The sequence below is a fragment of the Carcharodon carcharias genome, chromosome 9, assembly GCF_017639515.1.
Source record: "Carcharodon carcharias isolate sCarCar2 chromosome 9, sCarCar2.pri, whole genome shotgun sequence".
NCBI lineage: Eukaryota > Metazoa > Chordata > Chondrichthyes > Lamniformes > Lamnidae > Carcharodon > Carcharodon carcharias.
The window spans coordinates 88,075,007-88,097,197 of NC_054475.1; the positions used below are offsets into that span (position 1 = coordinate 88,075,007).

The 22,191-nt window shown below is 43.8% G+C and overlaps 1 protein-coding gene across 1 annotated transcript in view; it reads left to right on the forward strand.

Moving 5' to 3' along the window:
• nlgn3a (neuroligin 3a) overlaps nt 1-22,191 on the forward strand; it is a 257,150-nt gene that overhangs the window by 148,703 nt on the left and 86,256 nt on the right. Inside the window, exon 4 of the mRNA XM_041195469.1 lies at nt 15,510-15,695. Within this exon, the coding sequence (XP_041051403.1) occupies nt 15,510-15,695 (186 nt within the window). The remainder of the gene's footprint in view (nt 1-15,509; nt 15,696-22,191) is intronic.

Below are 22,191 nucleotides of genomic sequence, written 5' to 3' on the forward strand. Positions count from 1 at the left end.
GCATTTATTACCTACCCTTAATTGCGCTTGTTCAGATGGCATTTAAGTGTCAACCACAGTGCTGTGAGTCTGGAGTCACATATAGGCCAGACCAGGTAAGGATGGCAGATTTCCTTCCCTAAAGGACATCAGTGAACCTGCTCTTGTAGCCATAGTATTTATGTGACTCGTCCAGTTCAGCTTCTAATCAAAGCTGGCCCCCAGGATGTTGAGAGTGGAGGAATCACCAATAGTAATGCAATTGAGTGTCAAGCAGAAGTGGTTAGACTCTCTTTTGTTGGGGATGTTATTGCCTGGCGTTTGAGTGGAGTGCATGTTACTTGCTACTTATCAGCCCAAACCTAAATGTTGTCCCAATCTTGCTGCTGTGGGCAAGGACTGCCTCATTATTTGAGGAGTTACTGTTTGTAAGTGTACTATTGCACTGCAAGTGCACTGTTATGATCTATTGCCATATTCGAATCTAATGTTAGTGTTTCTGTATTGTTGCTATTCCTATTTCTCTATTGGTATTCTCTTGCTCCACATATTGTACTGCTACACCATTAGTGTAATCTTAAGCTATTGGGCCCAAAATTCCATCAATGTTGTTTACATCACTATTGAACCTTTCAAAAAGAGGCATTATATCTGCCACTAGCCTCTACAGAGGGATTTCCTGGCTGCAGTTATTTGCATATTTATTGGTGTAAGTATTGGTCTAAAACTGGTGCTTATAAATGAACCAGCAGGAGGCTTTGTACAGCTTTTAAGTGCATTGTTCAGCCTGGAGCAGAACTGTGGGGATCAGAAGATAAGGCAAGAACACTGGCTCTTTTATTTTTCTCTTAAATTACTTTGCTGCATGTTTGAACAAATTTTTATTATATAATTATGAATTTTGAAATCCCCACAGAGATAAGCAGAACATAGCACCAAGTCAGAAGTAAAGAGGGTACAACTTCACTCCTTCAAATTTGCTGAGGTGGTTGAAGGCAATGCAAACAGAATATTTTGTGTGGTTGCCACCAAGTTCATGCTCCTCCCCAGCCTCATCACATTCTCCTCCTCACTCACAATTCACGGTGTGATCCCTCTTCAACCTCCCTACTTAAATTGCCTGGGGTTAATGTACCTATGAAGCAGGTGGAGTGAATGATGCAAGATTCTGTGGTGTGTAAGCATGTTCTAGACCATTGGTATTTTGGGCTGGATCTTAGGGATATTTAAAGAAACAGGAAAGGAACATATGTTGGAACACTAGCTGTAAAATAGCTTTCCAATAATGCATACATTCCAGTGTAATGTGTGCCATGTTGTTGTATGCTTGCTTGACTTAGTGAGTATGGTTGGGGGAAGTGGGGTAGGGAGGGAAAAGAAAAGAAATAACAAGAATTGTTAGTCTTGAGTTTGAAATGTTCTCTGTCTTCTGGTTTTCTGTTTTGTACAGATATGTTGAGCACAATAATCTTTTTAAAAGAACTAAAAAACAATTTAATGGGATGTAGAGATTTGGAGAAATAAATCATAATTTTGGAAAAATCTAGCTGACTCAGCTGAGAGTTTTTGTGTTGGCACTGAAGAGCAAGTAAATGAAAAAAATTGGTAACCACTAGCTGAGCAGGATCCATTGATATGAAAGCAAATTTATTTACAATTTCACGTGCGGAAATACAATTCATATCAGAATATAGGTGGCAGTTAGGCAATAGCAATGTGGCATTTCTGGGGGAGTTATTACCACCATAATAAAGAAGGTATGGTGGTTACCATACTTCGAGCCTCCCTGTCAGGATGCAGCAACGCTCCCTCCAAAATCTAACAAGTCACCCAAACTCCTTCAAGAAAATAGCATAGTATTTCCACAAACTTTATGAAAGCAAAAGTACCCAAAAGCTCCTCACCTGTAAGTTGGATGGTTGGTCCTTTAAATAGCAACATTGGGGGACCCATCATGCAACTGAATGCATGTTCAGCTGGGATTGTTTAGGACACAGCTTTCATTGGACCTGTATTGTCTAACTTGGCAGAATGTGGGTCTATTCAGCCAGAGAGGCAATGCAGCTTCCAGGGGAGGGAGCTGTGGGAGGAGAAGCACAGGCACAGGGTCAGCAGGTAGTCCAAAGCAGAAGGGGCCACAGAATTTGCCACTACCCTGCTGCCAGGGTTTACGGGCGGCGATGCACCTACCTCAATATGTTCGAGGTGCAATGCCGAAGGAGGCTCTGCCTCTCAATGGAGACCGAGACCTCCGTTCGTCAGATGATCAGGCCTGAGATCAGCCCCAACTATGTGGGTAGACACCCCATGCCAGTGGCTCTGAAGGTCACAGTGGCTTTCAACTTCTACGCCTCCGGCTCTTTCCAGAGATCAGTGGGTGATCATTGTGGAGCCTCCCAATCAGCTGTCCACAGTTGCGTCAAGCGGGGGACAGAAGCTCTGTTCAGGACTGCATTGACTTTCATTCATTTCCATACGGACGAGGCCTGCCAGGCTGAGCAAGCCAGAGCGATTGCTGGGTTCCCCCGTGTCCAGGGTGCCAGCGACAGCATGCGGGTGGCCATCAAGGCACCAGCGGGTCAGCCAGGTGCCTTTGTCAAAAGGAAGGGATTGTGTGTGACCACAGGATGCAGATTCTACAAGTCTGTGCAAAGTACCCTGGTAGCTCCCATGACACTTACATCCTAAGGCACTCCCAGGTGCCAAGGCTCTTCAGTGCTCCAGCCCAACTGGATGGATGGCTGCTGGGTGACAAGGGCTATCCCTTGAAAAGTTGGCTCATGACACCATCCAAGAACAGAGGCAGAGCAGCATTATAATAGGAGTCATGGCTCCACAAGGGCGGTGGTGGAGAGAAACACAGGTCTTCTCAAGATGCACTTCTGATCCCTGGGCTGTTCAGGGGGAGCAGTACAATACCCTCCAAAGTGGGTGTCACTGATCATGATAACATGCTGAGCTCTCCACAATCTGGCACTAGCAAGGGGGGACCCACTGGAGGAAGAAATCTTGACGTAGCTGCAATGGCCACAGATATGAATCAGATTCTGAATCAGAAGAGGAGCACAGTGAGGAGAATGCTGAAGGTGTGGAGCCAGACCTCGGTAATCTCCAGGGAGGCAGGGACACCAGGGATGCTTTGATCCAATGCTCCTTCAGTTAGGCTACCAAATAAGAGCTATCACCCCATGCCAGGGTTGCCGCCTTCATCCCAGATCGCAGAAATGACCCTTTGCCCCCAAGATACACTCAGTGCCTGTGCAATAAAGTTTCAAGCCACCCATGTCCTGCATTACATACCGGCATACCCTGCATCTACAATACAAATGAAGCATACTCAGGCCAATAACAGAAAAGCAAATGTGATTTAATATTGGAACTCAGGTTATTGAGCAGAACAATATCCGATGTTGTTGGTCACATCATTAAAAAAAGTAAAACAAAATGGGGGAATAAAAGATCATCCGTGACCAGTCCCTCTTGTGCTTAAGGCGCTTTAAACTTGGGTTTACAGGTGCTATGTCTAGGTGCTCTCCCCTCACTGGCACCGGCATTGGAGACTGCCTGCTGACTCTGTTGTCTTGTTGGCCTTGATGACCTTGGTAGTCGTCCTCTGGCCAGTGGAGCCTGTGATGACCCCACCTGGGAGGGAGCAGCCAGTGCCATGGCTGGCATCTCTCCAGTCACAGCAGCCTCATCAGATGCCACGGTCACTGGCAGAGGGTCAGAGGAGCTGCTGCCATCATCCAGAGCACCCTGAGAGAAGCTTGCAGAGATGACAAGCAGCTCATGCGCCAACATGAGGTCATTGTGGACCTCCCTGTTCACCATTGAAGGCTGGGCACCAAGCTGGAAATCTGGGTGTCTCATCCACCTCACACACGGACACTGATCCCCTAAGGTCAGTACCTGTGTGAGGGCTTGCAGGTCTGAGTGCAACCCCAGGAACCCCTGATTCTGCTCCTGGAGTAGCCTCTCCATGAGAGCCGCCACTCTTTTCTTGGAGGAGGCATTCCGCTCGGCCATGAGGGTCAACATAGTGCTCATGTTCCACAGGGACTCCTCCACATCGGAGACCATGGCACACATACCCTCATGGATCTCCCGCGCACCCCACTGGGCATCCAGCATCTGCTGCCTAATGGACGACTCCGGAGGCCCATCATCAGCCTTTGACTGAGCATCATCCTAGTCTTCAGCAGTCCTGTGACTGCTGGCACCCTGGGCACTCTCTGCCTCTGCCTGCACATCAAGCGAGTGTGAAGTGCCCTCACCAATTTGCACCGAGATACTAGCTGCTGAACTAATACCCACTGAGGTGCTGGTATCTGCACTGGTGCCTGGTTCAGAGAGTGGGTGTGACGCTGATGCTTTGGGAGCCTGGTAGTCCTCCGGTGTCAGGTAGCTCCTGGAGGTCCTGTGCTTCGTTGCTTGGTGGCAGATCTAAGGAAGAAGGAGGACAGGTTATTAGTTTAAGTCATGACACTGTCACTGTGCATGCCAGGCACCCTGGTGTGATCTGCATCATAACAACATAAGAACTAGGAGCAGAAGTAGGCAATTCAGCCCCTAGAGCCTGCCCCGCTATTCATTATGATCATGGCTGATCTCATTTCGGCCTCAACTCCAATTTCCCGCCCTCTCACCATAACCTTTCAACCCATTAATAATTAAAAATCTGTCTATCTCCTCCTTTAATTTATTCAGTGTCCCGACATCCACTGCACTCTGAGGTAGTGAATTCCACAGATTCACGACCCTTTGAGAAAAGTAATTCCTCCTCATCTCTGATTTAAATCTACCACCCCTTATCCTAAAACTATGGCCTCTCGTTCTAGAATGCCCCACAACGGGAAATATCCACTGCGTGTCTACTTTGTCTATCCCCTTTAGCATCTTACATACCTCAATTATATCTCCTCTCATCCTTCTAAACTCTCACGAGTATAGGCCTAAACTGCTCAATCTCTCCTCATAAGACAAGCCCCGCATCTCTGGAATCAATCTAGTGAACCTCCTCTGAACCGCCTCCAGTGCAACTGCAACCTTCCTCAAGTAAAGGGACCAAAACTGTGCACAGTACTCCAGGTGCGGTCTCACCAATGCCTTGTACAGTTGCAACAACCTATTTTTATACTCTCTTCCTTTAGCAATAAATTCCATTTGCCTTCCTCATTACCTGCTGTACCTGCATACTAGCTTTCACTGATTCATGCACGAGGACACCCAGATCCGGCTGCCCTGAAGCATTCTGAAGATTCTCTCCATTTAAATAATAAGTCGCCTTTTTTATTCTTCCGACCAAAATGGATAACCTCACACTTATCCACGTCAAACTACATCTGCCAAATTTTGACCCATTCACCTAATCTGTCCATATTCATTTGTAAATTTCTTATTTCTTCATGGTGCCATCGTCTTTCAATGATCAATGAAGAATCCAGTCTGGAGCCTCACATCAATGATAAGAATGCACAAGATTGTTTGCAGCATCCGAAACTTTACCGTCGTCTGACACCCCAGCCTCACCCAGCCTGTTGATTGAGGTGCATGGCGCCCCTCAAGCTCCAAGGCCTCCTGCTCTTACCTAGAGAGCATGAGGAGGTGTGGGGGTCCTCCACCAATCCGCAAACTCTCAACATTGATATGGGATATCTTCTCCTGAAAGGACAGAAGAGCATTGATTAGTCCACTCTCTAGCTGCAGTGCCATTGCAGCCTGCCAACCCCACCTGAGGAGCTCCTTGCAGGGCAGATCCGAGTGGTGGCCCTCGAGCCATTCAGTCAAAGCAGCCTGGGCATGGCCTCTTCGCCAGCTCCAGCGTGATTGACAGTTGGCACTCAGACTCTAACACCCCTGAGCTGCACAGCAAGATGGCCAGCCCAAAACAATTCATTACACTGGCCCATGCCAATGCGGCACTCACCCTTCCTGAGTGCAGCAGGTCATTGAAGCGCTTCTGGCACAGGACCCAGACCGCACCACATCGTGGCTGCTTATCCGGGCTGCCACCTCCTCCCACGCCCTCTTTGTGAGATGCAGTAGCCACCTTTTCCCATCTCTAGGGATGAGTGTGTCCCTTCTGGCAGCCACTGCCTCCAGGAGGATGGCAAGGCACTCATTGGATAAACAGGGCACCGAGTGCCCAGCCGATCTCGCCTCCCGCCTGGTCTCTACATCTTCGTTTGCAGCCATGTTGCGACTGCAGCTCCGACGTGGGCAGCCTCCCTGGGGCTACCAGCGCTGCTTTAGAACCGGTCGCAGTGTCGCCATTAGACCCGGCAGCCAACAACCGCCTGCCCCTTCTCGGACATTCTGCAGCCCTAAGTCGGGGCCCGACCACTCCTGCTCGCCCCCACCGAGCCCACCCGACGAGGGCAAAATTCTGTCCCAGTTAGATGGACAAAGTGAGAAGATCTTGCAGTCATTTTCATGCTTTTCCTGAACCCCAAAAAGAAAGCTCATTCAAACCTCTGGTCCAATGGAAAGATTATCTGAATAGCATCATTTGAAATTCTCTTCAATGTCTGGTTTGAAGCTCTCATCAGATAAATGTATGTGTACATCCAGACATCTGAAGAAGAGGCTCTTGGTTTAATTGGATGAACTCTTACCTGTCAAATAGATTTGTCTTATCCAATGAAGACTGATCTTAACCATGGATATCAATGTATGTTTCTTACATTATCAGGATGGCACTCACACGTACAGCACACTGATTAGATGTGTATTTCTATTCATTTTTAGATCATCATTTCAATCCTGTGAATTTAAATTAGCACATCCAAAATTCTGGTTCTCTTAATTATAAATTTTAAATGTTACTGTTGTTGTTGTAAGCAACTTATCATTCACAATCTGCTAAAGCCTTCAATCACAGGAATTATTCTGTCACATTATGTACATGGGAAAGCATAAAATAGACAGAAGATAGATGGTTGCCCTACTTTGTATTCTCTCTCCCATTTTCTTTTATCTATTGGAAGCATACCCAAGTCCAGACTGGGCCAGAATTCAAGTTCAAACCTATTTCAATTAGCACTTTTGGATTTTGTACAAAACCATGCAATATTCTTTCCCATTTATATTAATGATAACTATGAAGTCAGCTGTTCAAGCTAGTGGTTGAAACAAATTGTTTTATGGAGAGATCATTAAATGTCATCTCTTCTTCAAGTAATACAATGAATTTTATGAGGCAAAGTAATTAAATATATAAATAATCCTACATTTTTTAAAACAAATTACAAATTTCTTGGCTCCTGTTCTGCTGGGTCCTACCTGGGCTTGAACTCTAATTCTGGATATGACCAACCAGTGATAAAAACAAAAAACTGTGGATGCTGGAAATCCAAAACAAAAACAGAATTACCTGGAAAAACTCAGCAAGTCTGGCAGCATCGGCGGAGAGGAAAAGAGTTGACGTTTCGAGTCCTCATGACCCTTCAACAGAACCGGTGTCCAACCTGTGTCAGTGAGGGTAATTTTAACTCTAGATGATGATGTTTAATTGCTAATATTGGAATAGCTGCCAATCCCTCCCAATTTTCATTTCCATTCAAGACAGTGGATAGAGATGTATAACTGGCGGCTGATCTGAAAAATTGCTTGTTTTACACAAATGTCCAAAGTCAAAATTATCCCCAATGTGTCAGACTATTAACCGAAAATTCAGTGATCTCTGCTGTAGTTGAATGTTTCTGTGGAATTCACTGATTAGTCAACATATTGCTACAGGAAGCGAGAGGGAAATAATTGCCAAAATTTGCAGGCTTGTAAAAGAGAATTTTCCTTTCTGGAAAGAGTAGTTAAAACAAATAAGGCAGCAACAAAACTATTTCAAGATTCAAACTTTACAGAAAATGTTTTGCAGAGCATTTTGGAAACAGTCATATCTGTACAACTATTAGATAATGCTGAGTTTCGGGCCACCCACAAACAGCTGTATTTTGTTTTGTGTTGTGAGAGTTGGGGAGCTTTTGAGAAGAGATGGGGAACTCGGGCTTGGCCTCAGGCTGGCTGTAGCTCAGTCTCCAGAATACAAGGATCATGCCTTTTGATTGAAGGATGCATAAAGCATAAATAAAACCTTTGGCTCACAGATGACTTGGTATTAATTTTATACTTGACCTGTGACCCTGTTGTAACTTGTGTCCAGAATGCTTCACCTGAAAAAAGGAAAAAGAATGCACTGGCATTTATATAGCATTCTTTATAACCTTTAGGCATTCCACCAGAGTGCAATCAGTCAATTAAGTCATTTCTGAAATCTAATCACTCTTTAGACAAGGGTGTTTTGCAGTGCAGCGGTAGCGCTCCTATCTCTGAGCCAAAAGCTCCAGGTTTGCGTCCCACTCTGGAACTTGATGGCCCTGGAAGGTGCGCTCATAACATAGTCAAACAAGTTGATTATCAACTTGCAAATCTTTCCAATATGCCTATGACAGTTGGTAAGAACGGGACAGTCTCCTGGTCAGCCAGAACCCATAGAAGGCAACAGCATTTCCTCCATTTCTGTATAATGAAGAGAAAAAGGAAATGGAACATTCCAGTTTGGAAGAATTTAGAGTATGGCATCATGAAAAATGTTTGTTTCATGAGGCTGGGTTTTCCCGCATGCTTCAGGACCAAATGGGGATCCAGTTGGATTATAGAGATAGTTAGGTGGAATTTAGATATTAGGTAGAATTCATGTATAATTAGAAGATTAAACTTTAGAATTGAATAAGTTGTTAGAAAAGGGTCATTTTACCCAGAAGTCTTTCACAAACACACGGGCAGTACTGAATTTAATTAAAGACAGATGGACATTACTTCATGGCTAAGATTTCCCAGTCGGTGAGCGGGGCGGGGGGGTGCGGGGCCCACTCACAACACATAAAATGGCGCAGGATGACATCAGGCGGAACTCCCAACGTCACTGCGCCCCATTTAAATTTTCAGATAGGCGGGGACTCAGCAGAATCAGCTTAACTCCCACCAGCCTGTCAATGGCCAATTGAGGTCTTTGACAGAGTCATTAAAGTAATTAATGGACCTGCCTGTCCAACCTTAAGGTTGGCCGGCAGGTCAGGAGCCCTGGCGGGCATTAGGAAAAGCATGAAACCTCATCCACGGGTAGGTTGAGGTTTCATGTAGGTTTTAAAAAATGTAATTGAAGTCTATTTAAAAGTGATGGACGGGAGGATATGTCAGGGATTTTTTTTTCTCTCTTTTTCAAATTTTTAACTGTGGAGCCAATCTCCCTGAGATAGCACTTATCCTCAGGGAGATGAGTGCGCTCTTTCATGCGCATGCGTCAAAGAGCGCACTCTTGGCTCAGGGAATTTCCCCCTGCCCGTACAGGGAGCGCATAGTGCTTCCGTGCGGATGTCACGCTGGGTGGGCCTTATTTAGCCTGCCCACATAAAATGGTGGTGACGACTGGAGGCGTGTCTCCACACGCCCGCTCCTCAACATCCTCCCCAAGGGATGGGGGGGGACATTCTGCCCCATGTTTGTGGAATCCACTGGAATTTTAGAAAGCATCCTTTTTTGGAAACAGCTATTGATAAAGACTATCCTTTCACGATTTTAAATGCTTTATCCTTTACCAAAGGGATGTTAAAGGATAGTAACATCTATTAAGGATAGTTCAGTCGGGAACTTGTCATTTTGTATTAAGATAAAATCAAGCTCAGGATATCATGAAAGGCTAGTGAGCTTCTAACAGTCAGAATTAAACATTATAAGACACCTTTTACAAAGGACAGATGCTATGAGAATGCAGCCTTTAAATGACTTAAAAGAAATAAAACTTTAAAACGACTATTCCTGTATTAGAGCTTAAGAATCACTATGAAAATACAGAAGCAAGTGAACTTAATTAGGGTTGATATTAGAACACATGGCACACATTCATTGACCAGATAAACACTCACAGTGTTCATACAATAAGGCACTCCTCAACAGTTAAATAAATATCTATAATAGTGAATGATAAAGGATAATCAAATTGTAGGAGCTTAAACAAAGAAGCAACACCCATAGTGCTAAGGATCATTGCCTGAATCTTCGGGTCGGCATGTGGGGGCAGGCCCTACTCGTTGACAGATAAAATGGCATGTGGTGACATCGTCGATGTCACCGCACGTCATTCCAATCTTCAGTTTGGCGGGTGCGAACCCAGAGTCGGCTGCGCATCTGCCGAACTGTCAAAGGCCTATTAAGGCCATTTAAATAGCAATTGAAATAATTAGCATGGCTGCCCGCCCAACCTTAAGGTTGGCGGGCAGGCGAAGAACCCAGGTGGCCATCGCATTTATCATGGAACTTCATCCACAGGCAGGATGAGGTTTCATGAAGGGTTTATAAATGTAATAAAAATTTTTGTTAAAATTCATTGACATGTCTCAGCTGATGTGACATGTGAGGGGACATGTCTGAACAATTTTTTTTTCTTAATTTCAATTTTTCATAAGTAATCTCCCCGAGGCAGCTCCATGCCTCAGGAGATTTCTGCGCTCTTTCGCGTACATGCGTGAAAGAGTGCAGGCCCTGACTCTCCCTTCTCCCCCTGCCCGCACAGGGAGCGTTCAGCACTTCCAGGTGCGCATCATGCTGGGTGGGCCTTAATTGGCCCGCCCACATAAAATGGGGGCATGCAGCTGATCACGGACACACCCACTCCCCATCCAGCCCATTCGACATGGAGAAAATTCTCCCCCATGTGATTTAGTTCAATGGGGTATAAAAGATAGAGGCTTTTTTCCCAGAAACTCAGAAGTACTGAAGAGAAACCTTAAACCAATGATTCTCAAGCTGTTGAAGAACTGGTCACTCTAATCAAGTGTTTTTGGGTCTTGCTATTCAGACAGCTAAATTGTTCGGGGATTTAAGGTAACACTTTGCTTTAAATATTTGATGGATATTCTAAGAGATTTTAGTCTGTAGCATTTTAAGAGTTTCTTTTACTGGATTGTGTATTAGACCTAAGCTTATGTTTTCCATCTTTCTCTAATCTTTAATGCTGCAGTGCACTTATCCACTTTAAAGTGTATTACTGTTACTGTCCTCTTATAAACTTATAAATAATTTATTAAGACGTAACACCTCACATAGTCTTCTGTATACAGCTTTAAGGATCTGTGTATTCCTAAAGTGGGGAGATATAATTTTTTGAAGAGAGACCACAGGCCCTTATAATATCTGGATAATTATAACCTGGCTGATTATTATTTGAAAAGGCTATCTTGAAAAAGGTAATAGCTCTTAATGGTTATCTTCCTTGCGGAAGAAATGGTTCACTTGCTTAGACACAAAACAAGTGTCTGCAAGAAGTGACTATTTTAAATTTGGGTATTGATGATTATGAGGGGAGTGCTCCTGATCTGGGTTAGGCCCAAATGGGGTTAGGATTATAATTCACTTCATACTTATTGGGAGCACATCCAACAGTTTGAACTTCCTGAAGTTGGCACCCTAGTGGGCCACCTCCATCATCCTATTAAGGACAGTGGGCAGCTCCTGATGCTGCAGACCCAGTCAGAGGGCCAGCAGTCCCACTAGGACAGGTGGCCTCAACATTCTTAGCAGCATGTATTTAATATTTAAATTATTAGTGGCAAAGCCATTAGCCCTTTGATGCAGAGGGGAAACCCCTCCAACTGCATTGTTTGGACAGTAGGTGCCACATTTCCTGGTAGAAACCCCATCTTTGGGTGTGCGACTTCCAGCTCCAGAGGCCTGTCACACGGAGGCTGTCTGCATGGAGATGGCTGCCGCCTCATGTGGCAGTTTGGGGGAGTGGGTTCACTCTGCCAGTGACAAAATACCAGTGTGTCTGGCAAATTGGACCTCGTTTACTCCCATAATCAGCTTACTTAGCTGCCCACCCCTGTGGTGCAAGCAGCAGATTGGATTCCCACCTGCCCATGGAAAACTTCCTGGTGATAGGAATGTGTTTTCCTGACATGGCAACACCACCCCCACCCCCCACACACCCCCCCCCCCCCCCCCCACCCCAACTCCATTTTCCTGACTCCCCTGCATCCAAGCCCACCATTATGGTGCCAGGAAAATTCAGCCCATGGATACCGAGTCAGCGAGATTTACAAACCTAAGATTTTATCTGCTAACCAATTCCTCAGAAGGTGTACTTCCCCCAGGGGGTATTGGGTTGGTGACAGCCGATGGCCAAAGACCTGCAGACCACCTCAACAAGGAAAATTCAACACTGATTCTTTCCAGACTGTCTTGGATAACCTATGTCACATCAGTCAGGGAGCAGCTGACCACTATATGAAGAGGGTCACATGTCTATTCAGATTGACCTCACAGTTAGCATCTCCACTGAACCTATGAATCAAAGAGAGCAATTAAACTCTATAGATTTGAAGGGCTCCCATAGGTACAAGGAGTAATTGCTGCAACTGATGTTGCACCTAAAACCCCTTCAATTTATGCAGCTAGTGTGCAATGTTTTTCACTCTATACTGCATGTTTACACCCGCTGTTGGAACCTTTCATGATGCTTTCATCATGCAGCAATCCATCATATCAGCCCTGATAATTCAAAACCATGTATCAGGATGACTGATTAGGTATCAGGATTATTGCCTACAGTCATGACTTTTGATTCCATATGGCATCCACAGAGAGGAAGAACAAACATAATGAGGCTCAGGAAACTACAGGAACTCAGTTGACAAGACTATTGGCATTCTGGTCTCTTTTAGATGCCTGAATGAATCTGTTGAAGCCTAGCCAGAGTCCCCAAAATCATTGCTGCATCCTGTATAATAATATGCAGATAGGATTACGACTTAATCAGGGTAATGGGGGGAATATTTATAAAGAAGATGGAGAAGATCTTTGATCACTGCATCAGCAGGAGAGTGCATAAGAAGAAAAAATGGACTAGGGGAACCATCATTCTGCAGCCCACGAAAGGAATTATATATATATATATATATATATATAGTATATAGAAGTTGAAAAACCAAATACAGGAATGAACTCTGATGTGTGGTCACACAATTTTCAGTTTCCGGAATAAAATTTTTTAAAACTTCCAATATTGTCACAAACTCTAAATGTAACTGTGTCTACTACCTGTTCTAGCTTCTAATCTACTACTTCTACAAAGTACTCCCTAAATGATGTAAGGCTGAGAAGTGACTGACTCGGAATATTTTTCCAGAGGCTTTAAGACTAAGATGGTTCTCATCTCAATGAAGCTGCTGCACCTGACCTGCTTCCATTTGACATTCTCTTACTTTGTCAAGGGATGGAGACATGACAATCACCACTATTACTAAAATGAAGCCTGGGACCAATATTTTTTGATAAGGCTCTGGCCTCCCAATCTAGACATGGCTGGGTCTGCGCATAGAAATATGCAACCAGGAACCCCCCAGTGCCCTGTATACAGATGTCATTCCAACTGGATAATATGGGTGTCAGTAGCGTGTTTGGTAACACTATCTATAAAGCAAGTTAGAGACATTTAGAAACCGAATATTGTAACTGTATCAGCTTTACTTTTACTGCAATCCATGAGTTCCAATACTATAAGATCAAAAATCGGTATCTGTTCTATTGGACTCTCACCATAACTCCTATGGGAATCTACCAGAGCGGCTACAAGTCCACTGGACTCATTATATGCCAAGGCTCAGCCTTATATTAGTGATTTCATGGTGACCCAGCAGGAGCTGAGCCCTCACCTGCCTTTACTAGGCCATTGACATCAGGGGGAGAAAAGCTGAAGTTCCTGTAGCCAAGCCCTAAGTTGGAATCCAGCATATTATTGACCAAATACACCTCCGCAATTCCTTGGTGGAAGTGCAGCCAACCTCAGAGCCTAGGCTAGGCCCCTGAAGTGGAGGAGGAATTCTTTTTGTGAGGTGTGTAAATGTTCCTTTACAAAGGGTACAAATCATGGAGAGAACAGCATCAACCTTGATTGGCCACGCACATTGTCATTTGCTGTATCTCAGTATCTTTTGCTGAAGTGGTGGAGGGGAGGGGTTGGTTGAGGGGACTGCACCCAAATGCACTCAAGAGCTGCTAAAGGCCTTCAGTCCTTGGTTGGGTGAACAGTGGTGGCCATGGCTAGGTGTATCTGGTATTTACATTGGGTAGTGGCCCTATCCTCCACAGATCTTTGGGGCATACGTTCCTGACGAACAGAAATAAATAGATATAAGCTCGCTAATTTAAGGCAATTTTTTTTAAAGGTTAATTGATAATTCAATTGCAGTGTCAGCACACAGTGATTTCATTCTCTCAATAGAGTGTAACTGATGACTCAATCTGGATCACGGACTGACCTGACACGAGAGTGAAATAGAATAAAACTCTTTGAAGGAAGCAGTTTCATGCTGCTTTGCGTCAGAGTCAGGTGAAGTCTTCGTTCTAGATTTATATTCACAAGGTTAGCATTGGTGTAACGTGGAAACTACTTTACATTGACTCCTATTGTTAATTGTTATGAACAATATATAATTTTAAGTTGAATTTATATATTTGCATATTAAGAAATGTAAAAATAGTTTGTTTAATTGAGATTTTGTTTATGAACCTTGGTGTCTGGGTGTCTGGATAGACGTGTGACTAAAAGGTTTTTTGGATTTGTTTATATATATATACATTTTTAATGAAGTCTTACAACCCCTGAAGTTGAAAAGATGGGTTAAGAGAGGTGGAACATGCAGTGTTTCGAAAACAAAACAAAAAGTAGAAAGCTGTACTGTTGCCTAGCGACAGTGGTCCAGTGACATAGGCACAGATAAAGACAGGAGTTGAGAGAGGGAGTGTGGGTCAGAAAGAGAAAATGGGGATTTGTGAGCTCTCTGAGAAGAAATTCTGCAAGGCTAGTGGGGCAGTAGGACTCAGAAAAGTGATCAGTTTAGCAGAAGTGCTACTGGAAGACCAGGTTTAGGGAATTCATTTATTTGCTCACCAGTTGAAGAAACAGTGAGTTTAGAGTCCGGTTTTGGGTGTCCTGGTGAGAAGCAACAAGTGAATGCTCAGGAATTCACTGGAAGAAATCTATGTGCATCTGTGCCAGTCCCAAGCATTGTAAAGATATTGCTGGGGTAAAGGAATAGTGGGAATTTGAATTGCCTTCTTATGTTTGCATTGAGATCTTTCTAACCTTTTTGTCTGGTGTAACTTGTCTTGTTTTAAAAAAACATGTTATTCTTTGTATTAAAAGTTCGTCAGTAGACTCCTGTGAATTTGTTCAGTAACTTTCCTCCATGGTTTTTAAAAAAAAACGTCAGAATCTATCAAGCCAGGTTTCATTCTCGGACCTGACTTCTCCAGTATTAACCGCAACTGGGATCATAACATAATGCACAAGAGATGCAGCACAGAGCCTTTTTATATGTTGCATGATTGTAAAAGCCTCTCTTTTCCTTGTGTTCAGAAAGCTCAATCACCTAAGGCACTATTTATACAGCAGATGTCACAGTACGTGTTGAGAAATTTGTGCCCCATGCTTGTGCATAATTAAAGATGTACACAATGCTTTCTGTTCATTGCAGGTTTCTTGAGCACTGGGGATCAAGCTGCAAAAGGCAATTATGGATTGCTGGATCAGATCCAGGCCCTGCGCTGGATCAGTGAGAACATTGCATTCTTTGGAGGGGATCCCTTACGGATTACAGTTTTCGGATCTGGAATTGGAGGCTCATGTGTCAGCCTTCTCACTCTATCCCATCATTCAGAAGGTAGGTCAGGGAAAAATTTTTCCTCCCCATTTACGCACCTGATTAGTTCTGGTAGTAATAAAGTATGATTTCAAGGGGAGAAACTCAGTGGGACATGGAAGGAATGGGGACTGGGGGTGGTGGTAGCAGACAATGAGAACTCTAAAAGAAAAAGTTGAGAGAAACTAGGAGCAGGAGTAGCCCATTCGGCCCTTCAAGCCTGCTTCACCATTCATTATGATCATGGCTGATCATGCAACTAATTAGCCTGCTCCTGCTTTCTCCTCTTACCCTTTGATCCCTTTCACCCCAAGAGCTATATCTAACTCCTTCTTGAAAACATGCAATGTTTGGCCTCAACTACTTTCTGTGGTAGCGAATTCCACAGGCTCACCACTCTCTGGGTGAAGAAATTTCTCCTCATCTCAGTCCTAAATGGTCTACCCCATATCCTCAGACTGTGACCCCTGGTTCTGGACTCCCCCACCATTGGGAACATCCTTCCTGCATCTACCCTGTCTAGTCCTGTTAGAATTTTATAGGTTGCTATGAGGTCCCCCCTCATTCCTCTGAACTCCAGCAAGTGTAATCCTAACTGACTCAATCTCTCCTCGTATGTCAGACCCGCCATCCCAGGAATCAGTCTGGTAAACCTTCGCTGCACTCCCTCTATTACAAGAACATCCTTCCTCAGATAAGGAGACTAAAACTGCACACAATATTCCAGGTGTGGTCTCACCAAGGCCCTGTATAATTGCAGCAAGACATCCCTGTTCCTGGACTCGAATCGTCTCACTATGAAGGCCAAAATACAATTTTCCTTCTTTACCGCCTGCTGTACCTGCATGCTTACCTTCAGCGACTGGTGTACAAGGACATCCAGGTCTCGTTGCACATTCCCCTCTCTCAATTTATAGCTATTCAGATAATAATCTGCCTTCCTGTTTTTGCTACCAAAGTGGATAACCTCACATTTATCCACATTGTACTGCATCTGACATGCATTTGCCCACTCACTCAGAGGGTTGGAAAAAGTGAGATGCTCCAAGAAGGTGAAGGTACCAAAGGAGTAGGGGGAGAGGCCAAGGTGTGACTTGATAGTAAGGGTCACAATACAAAAGCAGTGGTTTGGGGAAGCAGGTGGTGGAAAGCCTAGTCAGCCTGGGGGGCTTCAGTAAGGAGCAAGATGCTACCACCATTCACCAAATTTCAGTCAAAGCAAGAATGTCAGTGCAGTCATCCACAATGAGATCATAGATGGCAAGAGATTTGTTCAAGAATGATGAATCACTAGGCAGCCATTGGAGAGCAAAAGGTAAATCCACAGAGTTAGTGCAGATCAAGATGATTGAAGAAACAGTGGCAGGGTGGTAAGGAGCACACAAGATTGAGAGCAGGAGCTTCTGGAGGATCAAACCAATCCAGCAAAAGATGGTGTAGGATTTCCGAATGACAAATGGAAAAGGGTAAAGTCAATGATCATGGGAAGTGAGTGAAGGTTCTTAAGCAGCGTCAGAGCAACATCCAGAGCAGGAACAGATCAGAGCTAGCTCAACGTAAAGTGACAAGTCCCAGTGGAGGAGGTGAAAATTATCCCACAGAGGCAGACCAAGTAGTGGAACAGAGACTGTCCAGCAGTCACATTACAAGGAAGAAGTAAAGGCAGACATCACAGAAAGCACAGAATCACCGAAATGGAAGTTAACCTAGAACAAAAACAGGTTTGTCTTCAGGACCCAATTCAGCAGCAGATTAGAGCTGAGAAGTCAGATGTGTGCTAGAATATAGTCCTGATGTCCTGCAGGTAATGACAGCATAGGAACAGGAACGACCCAAGCTTATTCTGCCAATCTGTAAGGTCATGGCGAATTAGTGACCTAACTCCATATCCCTTAATACCTTTGCTAACAAAAAGCTATCAAATTCAGAGTTGAAATTAGCTATTAATCCAGTATCAACATTTACAGAAGAGAGTTCCAAACATCTATTATCTTTCACAGGTAGAAGTTAATTAGTAAATAATATGCCAATTTTATTCCTGAAAGATCTGGCTCTATTTTTTAGGCTATGTCCCTAATCCTAGAGATTCCCCAACCAGTAGAAATATTTTTTCTCTATCCATCCTATCGGTTCCCACTAATATCTTGAATTTTTAAAATCAAATCACGCCTTAACCTCCTCAATTTCAGGGAATACACCCCTAGTTTGTGTAATCTCTCCTCCTAATTAAACCTTTGGAGTCCATAGATAACATTCTGGTAAATCTACACTGTGCCTCCTCCAAGGCCAGCAGGTAGAGATTTGACATTGTAAATTAGAACAGATTATCTTAAATTTGAAGATATTGAGGTACTTGAAGAGATTAAGTGGTAGAGCAGAGTCAAAATAATTGAGGTGTACAACAGAACAATACAATCCTTACAACAAAGTCCTGGAAATCAAATTTGACCATCCCAGCTAGGGTTGCCAACTCCCGGTTGGATATATTCCTGGAGGGGTGATCACCTGACATTTGATTACGTTACACCCAAAGTTTGGGTATGTTACCACATTTACCTTATAAAGGTTGGGTCGCTGGCACTTGAACATCTTTGCTCACCATGAGCCTGTAAAAAGATTTTTCACATTGGCAAGGATGGACTAGGTATCAGGAAATTAATCAATTCTCATAAAAGGCGCATTCTCTGATCCCCAATGTCTCTGAGGAATCAAAGGTGGACATTTCTTTATAATCTCAAACAAAAGCAGAAAATTCTGGAAACAATCAACAGGTCAGGCAACATTTAAAGATGGGCTATTTCCAAAATATTAATATTATCATTTGCAGATGCTGTCTGAATTGCTAAGTATTTCTAGTATTTTCTGATTTCATTTGAGATTGTTGGAATTTTCAGGATTTGGGAATTTTCCTTTATAACTTCCTTATAAAGGAAACCTGCATAACTTTGGTGGCAGACTCCTCATGGTACAAGCTAGTGACTTCATCATCTTTCTCTCATGATTGAAGAGCCAACAAAGGATCAGCATCAACGTCCATAGAGCATGCTGTCGTTTGTGCTTGGGAGAACTTCTGCAGCTGGGCCACCTCTGGTCTTCTCTGGGCACGTTAGATGTTGCAAGTTTAACACAGATGGTCCTCGAGACATGCTAAGCCAAGTTTCACTGTTTTCTTCCACGTTGGCCGGTCAGCTACACTGTTATTACAAGAGAGGCGGCCAGCAATGCAGAAATCCTTTTACCATTTCTACTGGCAACCTTGAGTTGAGCAGCAATGTACCATGGCCCTTTAATCAATAATGTCATGTTCCACCCAGCTATCATTCACACTTGTGACACCTGCATCATTCAATCTATTTTCCTCTGGATTACTCGGTCTAGGTTGGTGCTTGTGAGGGATGCTATGAATGGCAGCACATACTCTGAAATGTTAGCGAGGTCAAGCACACTGGAGCCAGCTTATCATCCCTGGAAAATCTGAAGAAGACAAAAGAGAGGTTAGAATGCAGCTCATAAGTTGCTTTTTTTAAATTCATTTACTGGATGTGGGCATCGCTGACTAGGCAAGCATTTATTGGCCACCACTAATTGCCCTTGAGAAAATGGTGGTAAGCTGCCTTCTTCAACCGCTGCAGTCCATGTGGTGTAGGTACACCCACATTGCTGTTAAGGAGGGAGTTCCAGGATTTTGAGCCAGTGACAGTGAAGGAATGGCAATATATTTCCAGGTCAGTATGGTGAGTGGCATGGAGGAAAACTTCCAGGTGGTGGTGTTCCCATGTGTTTGCTACCCTTGCCCTTCTAGATGGTAGTGGTTGTGGGTTTGGAAAGTGCTGTCTAAGGAGCGTTTGTGAGTTTCTGTAGTGCATCTTGTAGATGGTACACACCACCATCAATGAACAGTGGCAGCAGAGGGAGTGAATGTTTGCAGAAGGGGTGCCAATCAAGCAGGCTGCTTTGTCCTGGATATGTCGAGCTTCTTGAGTGTTGTTGGAGCTGCACTCATCCAAGTAATCGGAGATGTTCCATCAAACCCCTGTCTTGTGTCTTGTAGATGGTGGACAGGCTTTGGGGAGTCAGGAGGTGAGTTACTTGCCACAGGATTCCCAGCCTCTGACCTGCTTTTATAGCTTTAGTATTTATAGGGCTAGTCCAGTTCAGTTTTAGGTCAATGGTAACCCCCAGGATGTTGATAGTGTGAGATTCAGCGATGGTAATGCCATTGAATATCAAGAGGCGATGGTTAGATTCTCTCTTGCTGGAGATGGCCATTGCCTGGCACTTGTGTGGCGCAAATGTTACTGGCCACTTGTCAGCCCAAGTCCAGATATTGGACATGGACTGCTTTGGTATCTGAGGAGTCACGATTGGTACTGAACATTGTGCCATCATCAGCGAACATCCCCACTTCTGAACTAATGATGGAAGGAAGGTCATTGATGAAGCAGCTGAAGATGGCTGGGCCTAGGACACTACTCTGAGGAACTCCTGCAGTGAGGTCCTGGAACTAAGATGATTGACCTCCAACAACCAGAGCCATCTTCCTTTGTGCTAAGTATGCCTCCAACCAGCGGAGAGCTTTCTCCAGATTCCCATTGACTCTAGTTTTGCTAAGGCTCCTTGATGCCACACTCGGTCAAATGCTGCCTTGATGTCAAGTGCAGTCAATCTCACCTCACCTCACCTCTGGAATTCAGCTATTTTGTCCATGTTTGAACCGAGGCTGTAATGCTTTAAATAGAAAGAATGTTATGAAGGTAATTGATGCAGCTTATTGACAATACAGGATGAAATAGGAAAAGAATTATAAAGGCACGGTGTTCTCTGTGAACTCATGCCCTTCCATTTCACCATCACCTGTTTCTGATCTTTCCTGCTGTTCTTTTCAGCCATACTTTGCTTTTTAAAGACTGCACTGGAACCTTGAAAAACTTCTCACATAGTACTTTCATCTTAAATAGGATATGCACTACAGAACAGCCAAGATATTTAAATGAGCTGATCCACAAAAATATGACAGTCAAACCAGCAAGAATTGGCAGAAATGAATCTCAGTTCTCGAACACAAAGCCAGTATCATTGGAAGTGACTCAGTGGAACTTGAGTCTCCGCCAAAAGGATCCTTAGGCAGATAATGCTGAACGGGTTAAATATCCTTCAGCAGTAAATTTCTCCCCATTATTTATTATTTTAATTTCCTTCCTTACAGGAGTTGAAACATTATTGATCCTGAAGTTTGTGACTTTCTGATTGCTTGCTTGCTCTATTTATTGACAGGCTGTGAACATTATTGAAATAGTTTAGAAACCGCTAGAGCACAGTGTTTCTGTACAGTCTCCGACTAAAATCATTATAATGTGATTTGTAATAATAGAAGCCTATAATGAAGCGTGTACTCTAAGCTATAATCACAGGAAGGTTTCATTGCCTCCCCTCTGTCATTTTGTTCTAATTTAGTCCCCTGAAAGCTGTTTAAGTGCATCCCTTTTGGATATAATTATGAAACAGAAATGATCAGTCATTGCCCAAAAGTGAATTGTATAAAACTACATCACTGGCAGTGACCATAGGGATCAAGAGCATCACTAGCAATTGTCAGCTAACCTTATAGGAAGAAGTCAATGAGAGGGCACTGTTCGAAGAGTTGAAGTTAATATTTTCTTCTCTGGAACTCCAGAATGAAATAGCATGAATATTTTGGTAGGAATAAATAAGTGTAAGGTTTACTGACCCCACAGTTCCATCAGGAGGCCACACTCAAAGGGAATCAGAGCTACGACCTTGTAGCCCTGTCTTCAACCCTTTCTCTTTGGGTGTTTCTCCCCTCTGAGAGTGCAAAATTAGTGTATTTACTCTGCTGTGCACGTCTCTTAGAACAGCAACTTGTATTTATATAGTGCCCTTAATATAATGAAGCATCTCAAGGTGCTTCACACAGGCATTATAATTTAAAATATGATGCCAAACAATTAAAGCAGTATAAAGGCAGGTGACTAAAAGCTTGGTCAAAGAGGTAGGTTTTAAGGGGCGTCTTAAAGGAGGAAAGTGAGTTAGAGAGGTGGAGAGCTTTAGGCAAAGAATTCCAGAGTTTAGGATTGAGGCAGCTGCAGGCACTGAACGATTGAAATTGGGCATGCTTCAAAGGCCAGAATTAGAGGAGCGCAGATATCGTGGAGTGTTGTTGAATTGGAGGAGATTATAGAGATAAAGAAGGGTGAGGCCATCGAGAGACTTGAAAACAAGGATGAGGAGTGCAAAATTTAGATGATGATCAACTGGGAGCCAGTGTATGTCAGCGAGCACAAAGGTGATTGGAGAACCAGACTTGGTGTGAGTTAGGATAAGGGCAGCAGAGTTTTAGATGGCATCAAGTTTATGGAGGGCAGAACATGGGAGGCTGACCAGGAGTGCATTAGAATAGTCAAGTCTAGAGGTAACAAAAGCAGGGATCAAGGTTTCAGCAGCAGATGAGCTGAGGCAAGAGCAATGTTACAGTAGTGAAGCAGGCAGTCTTGGTAAG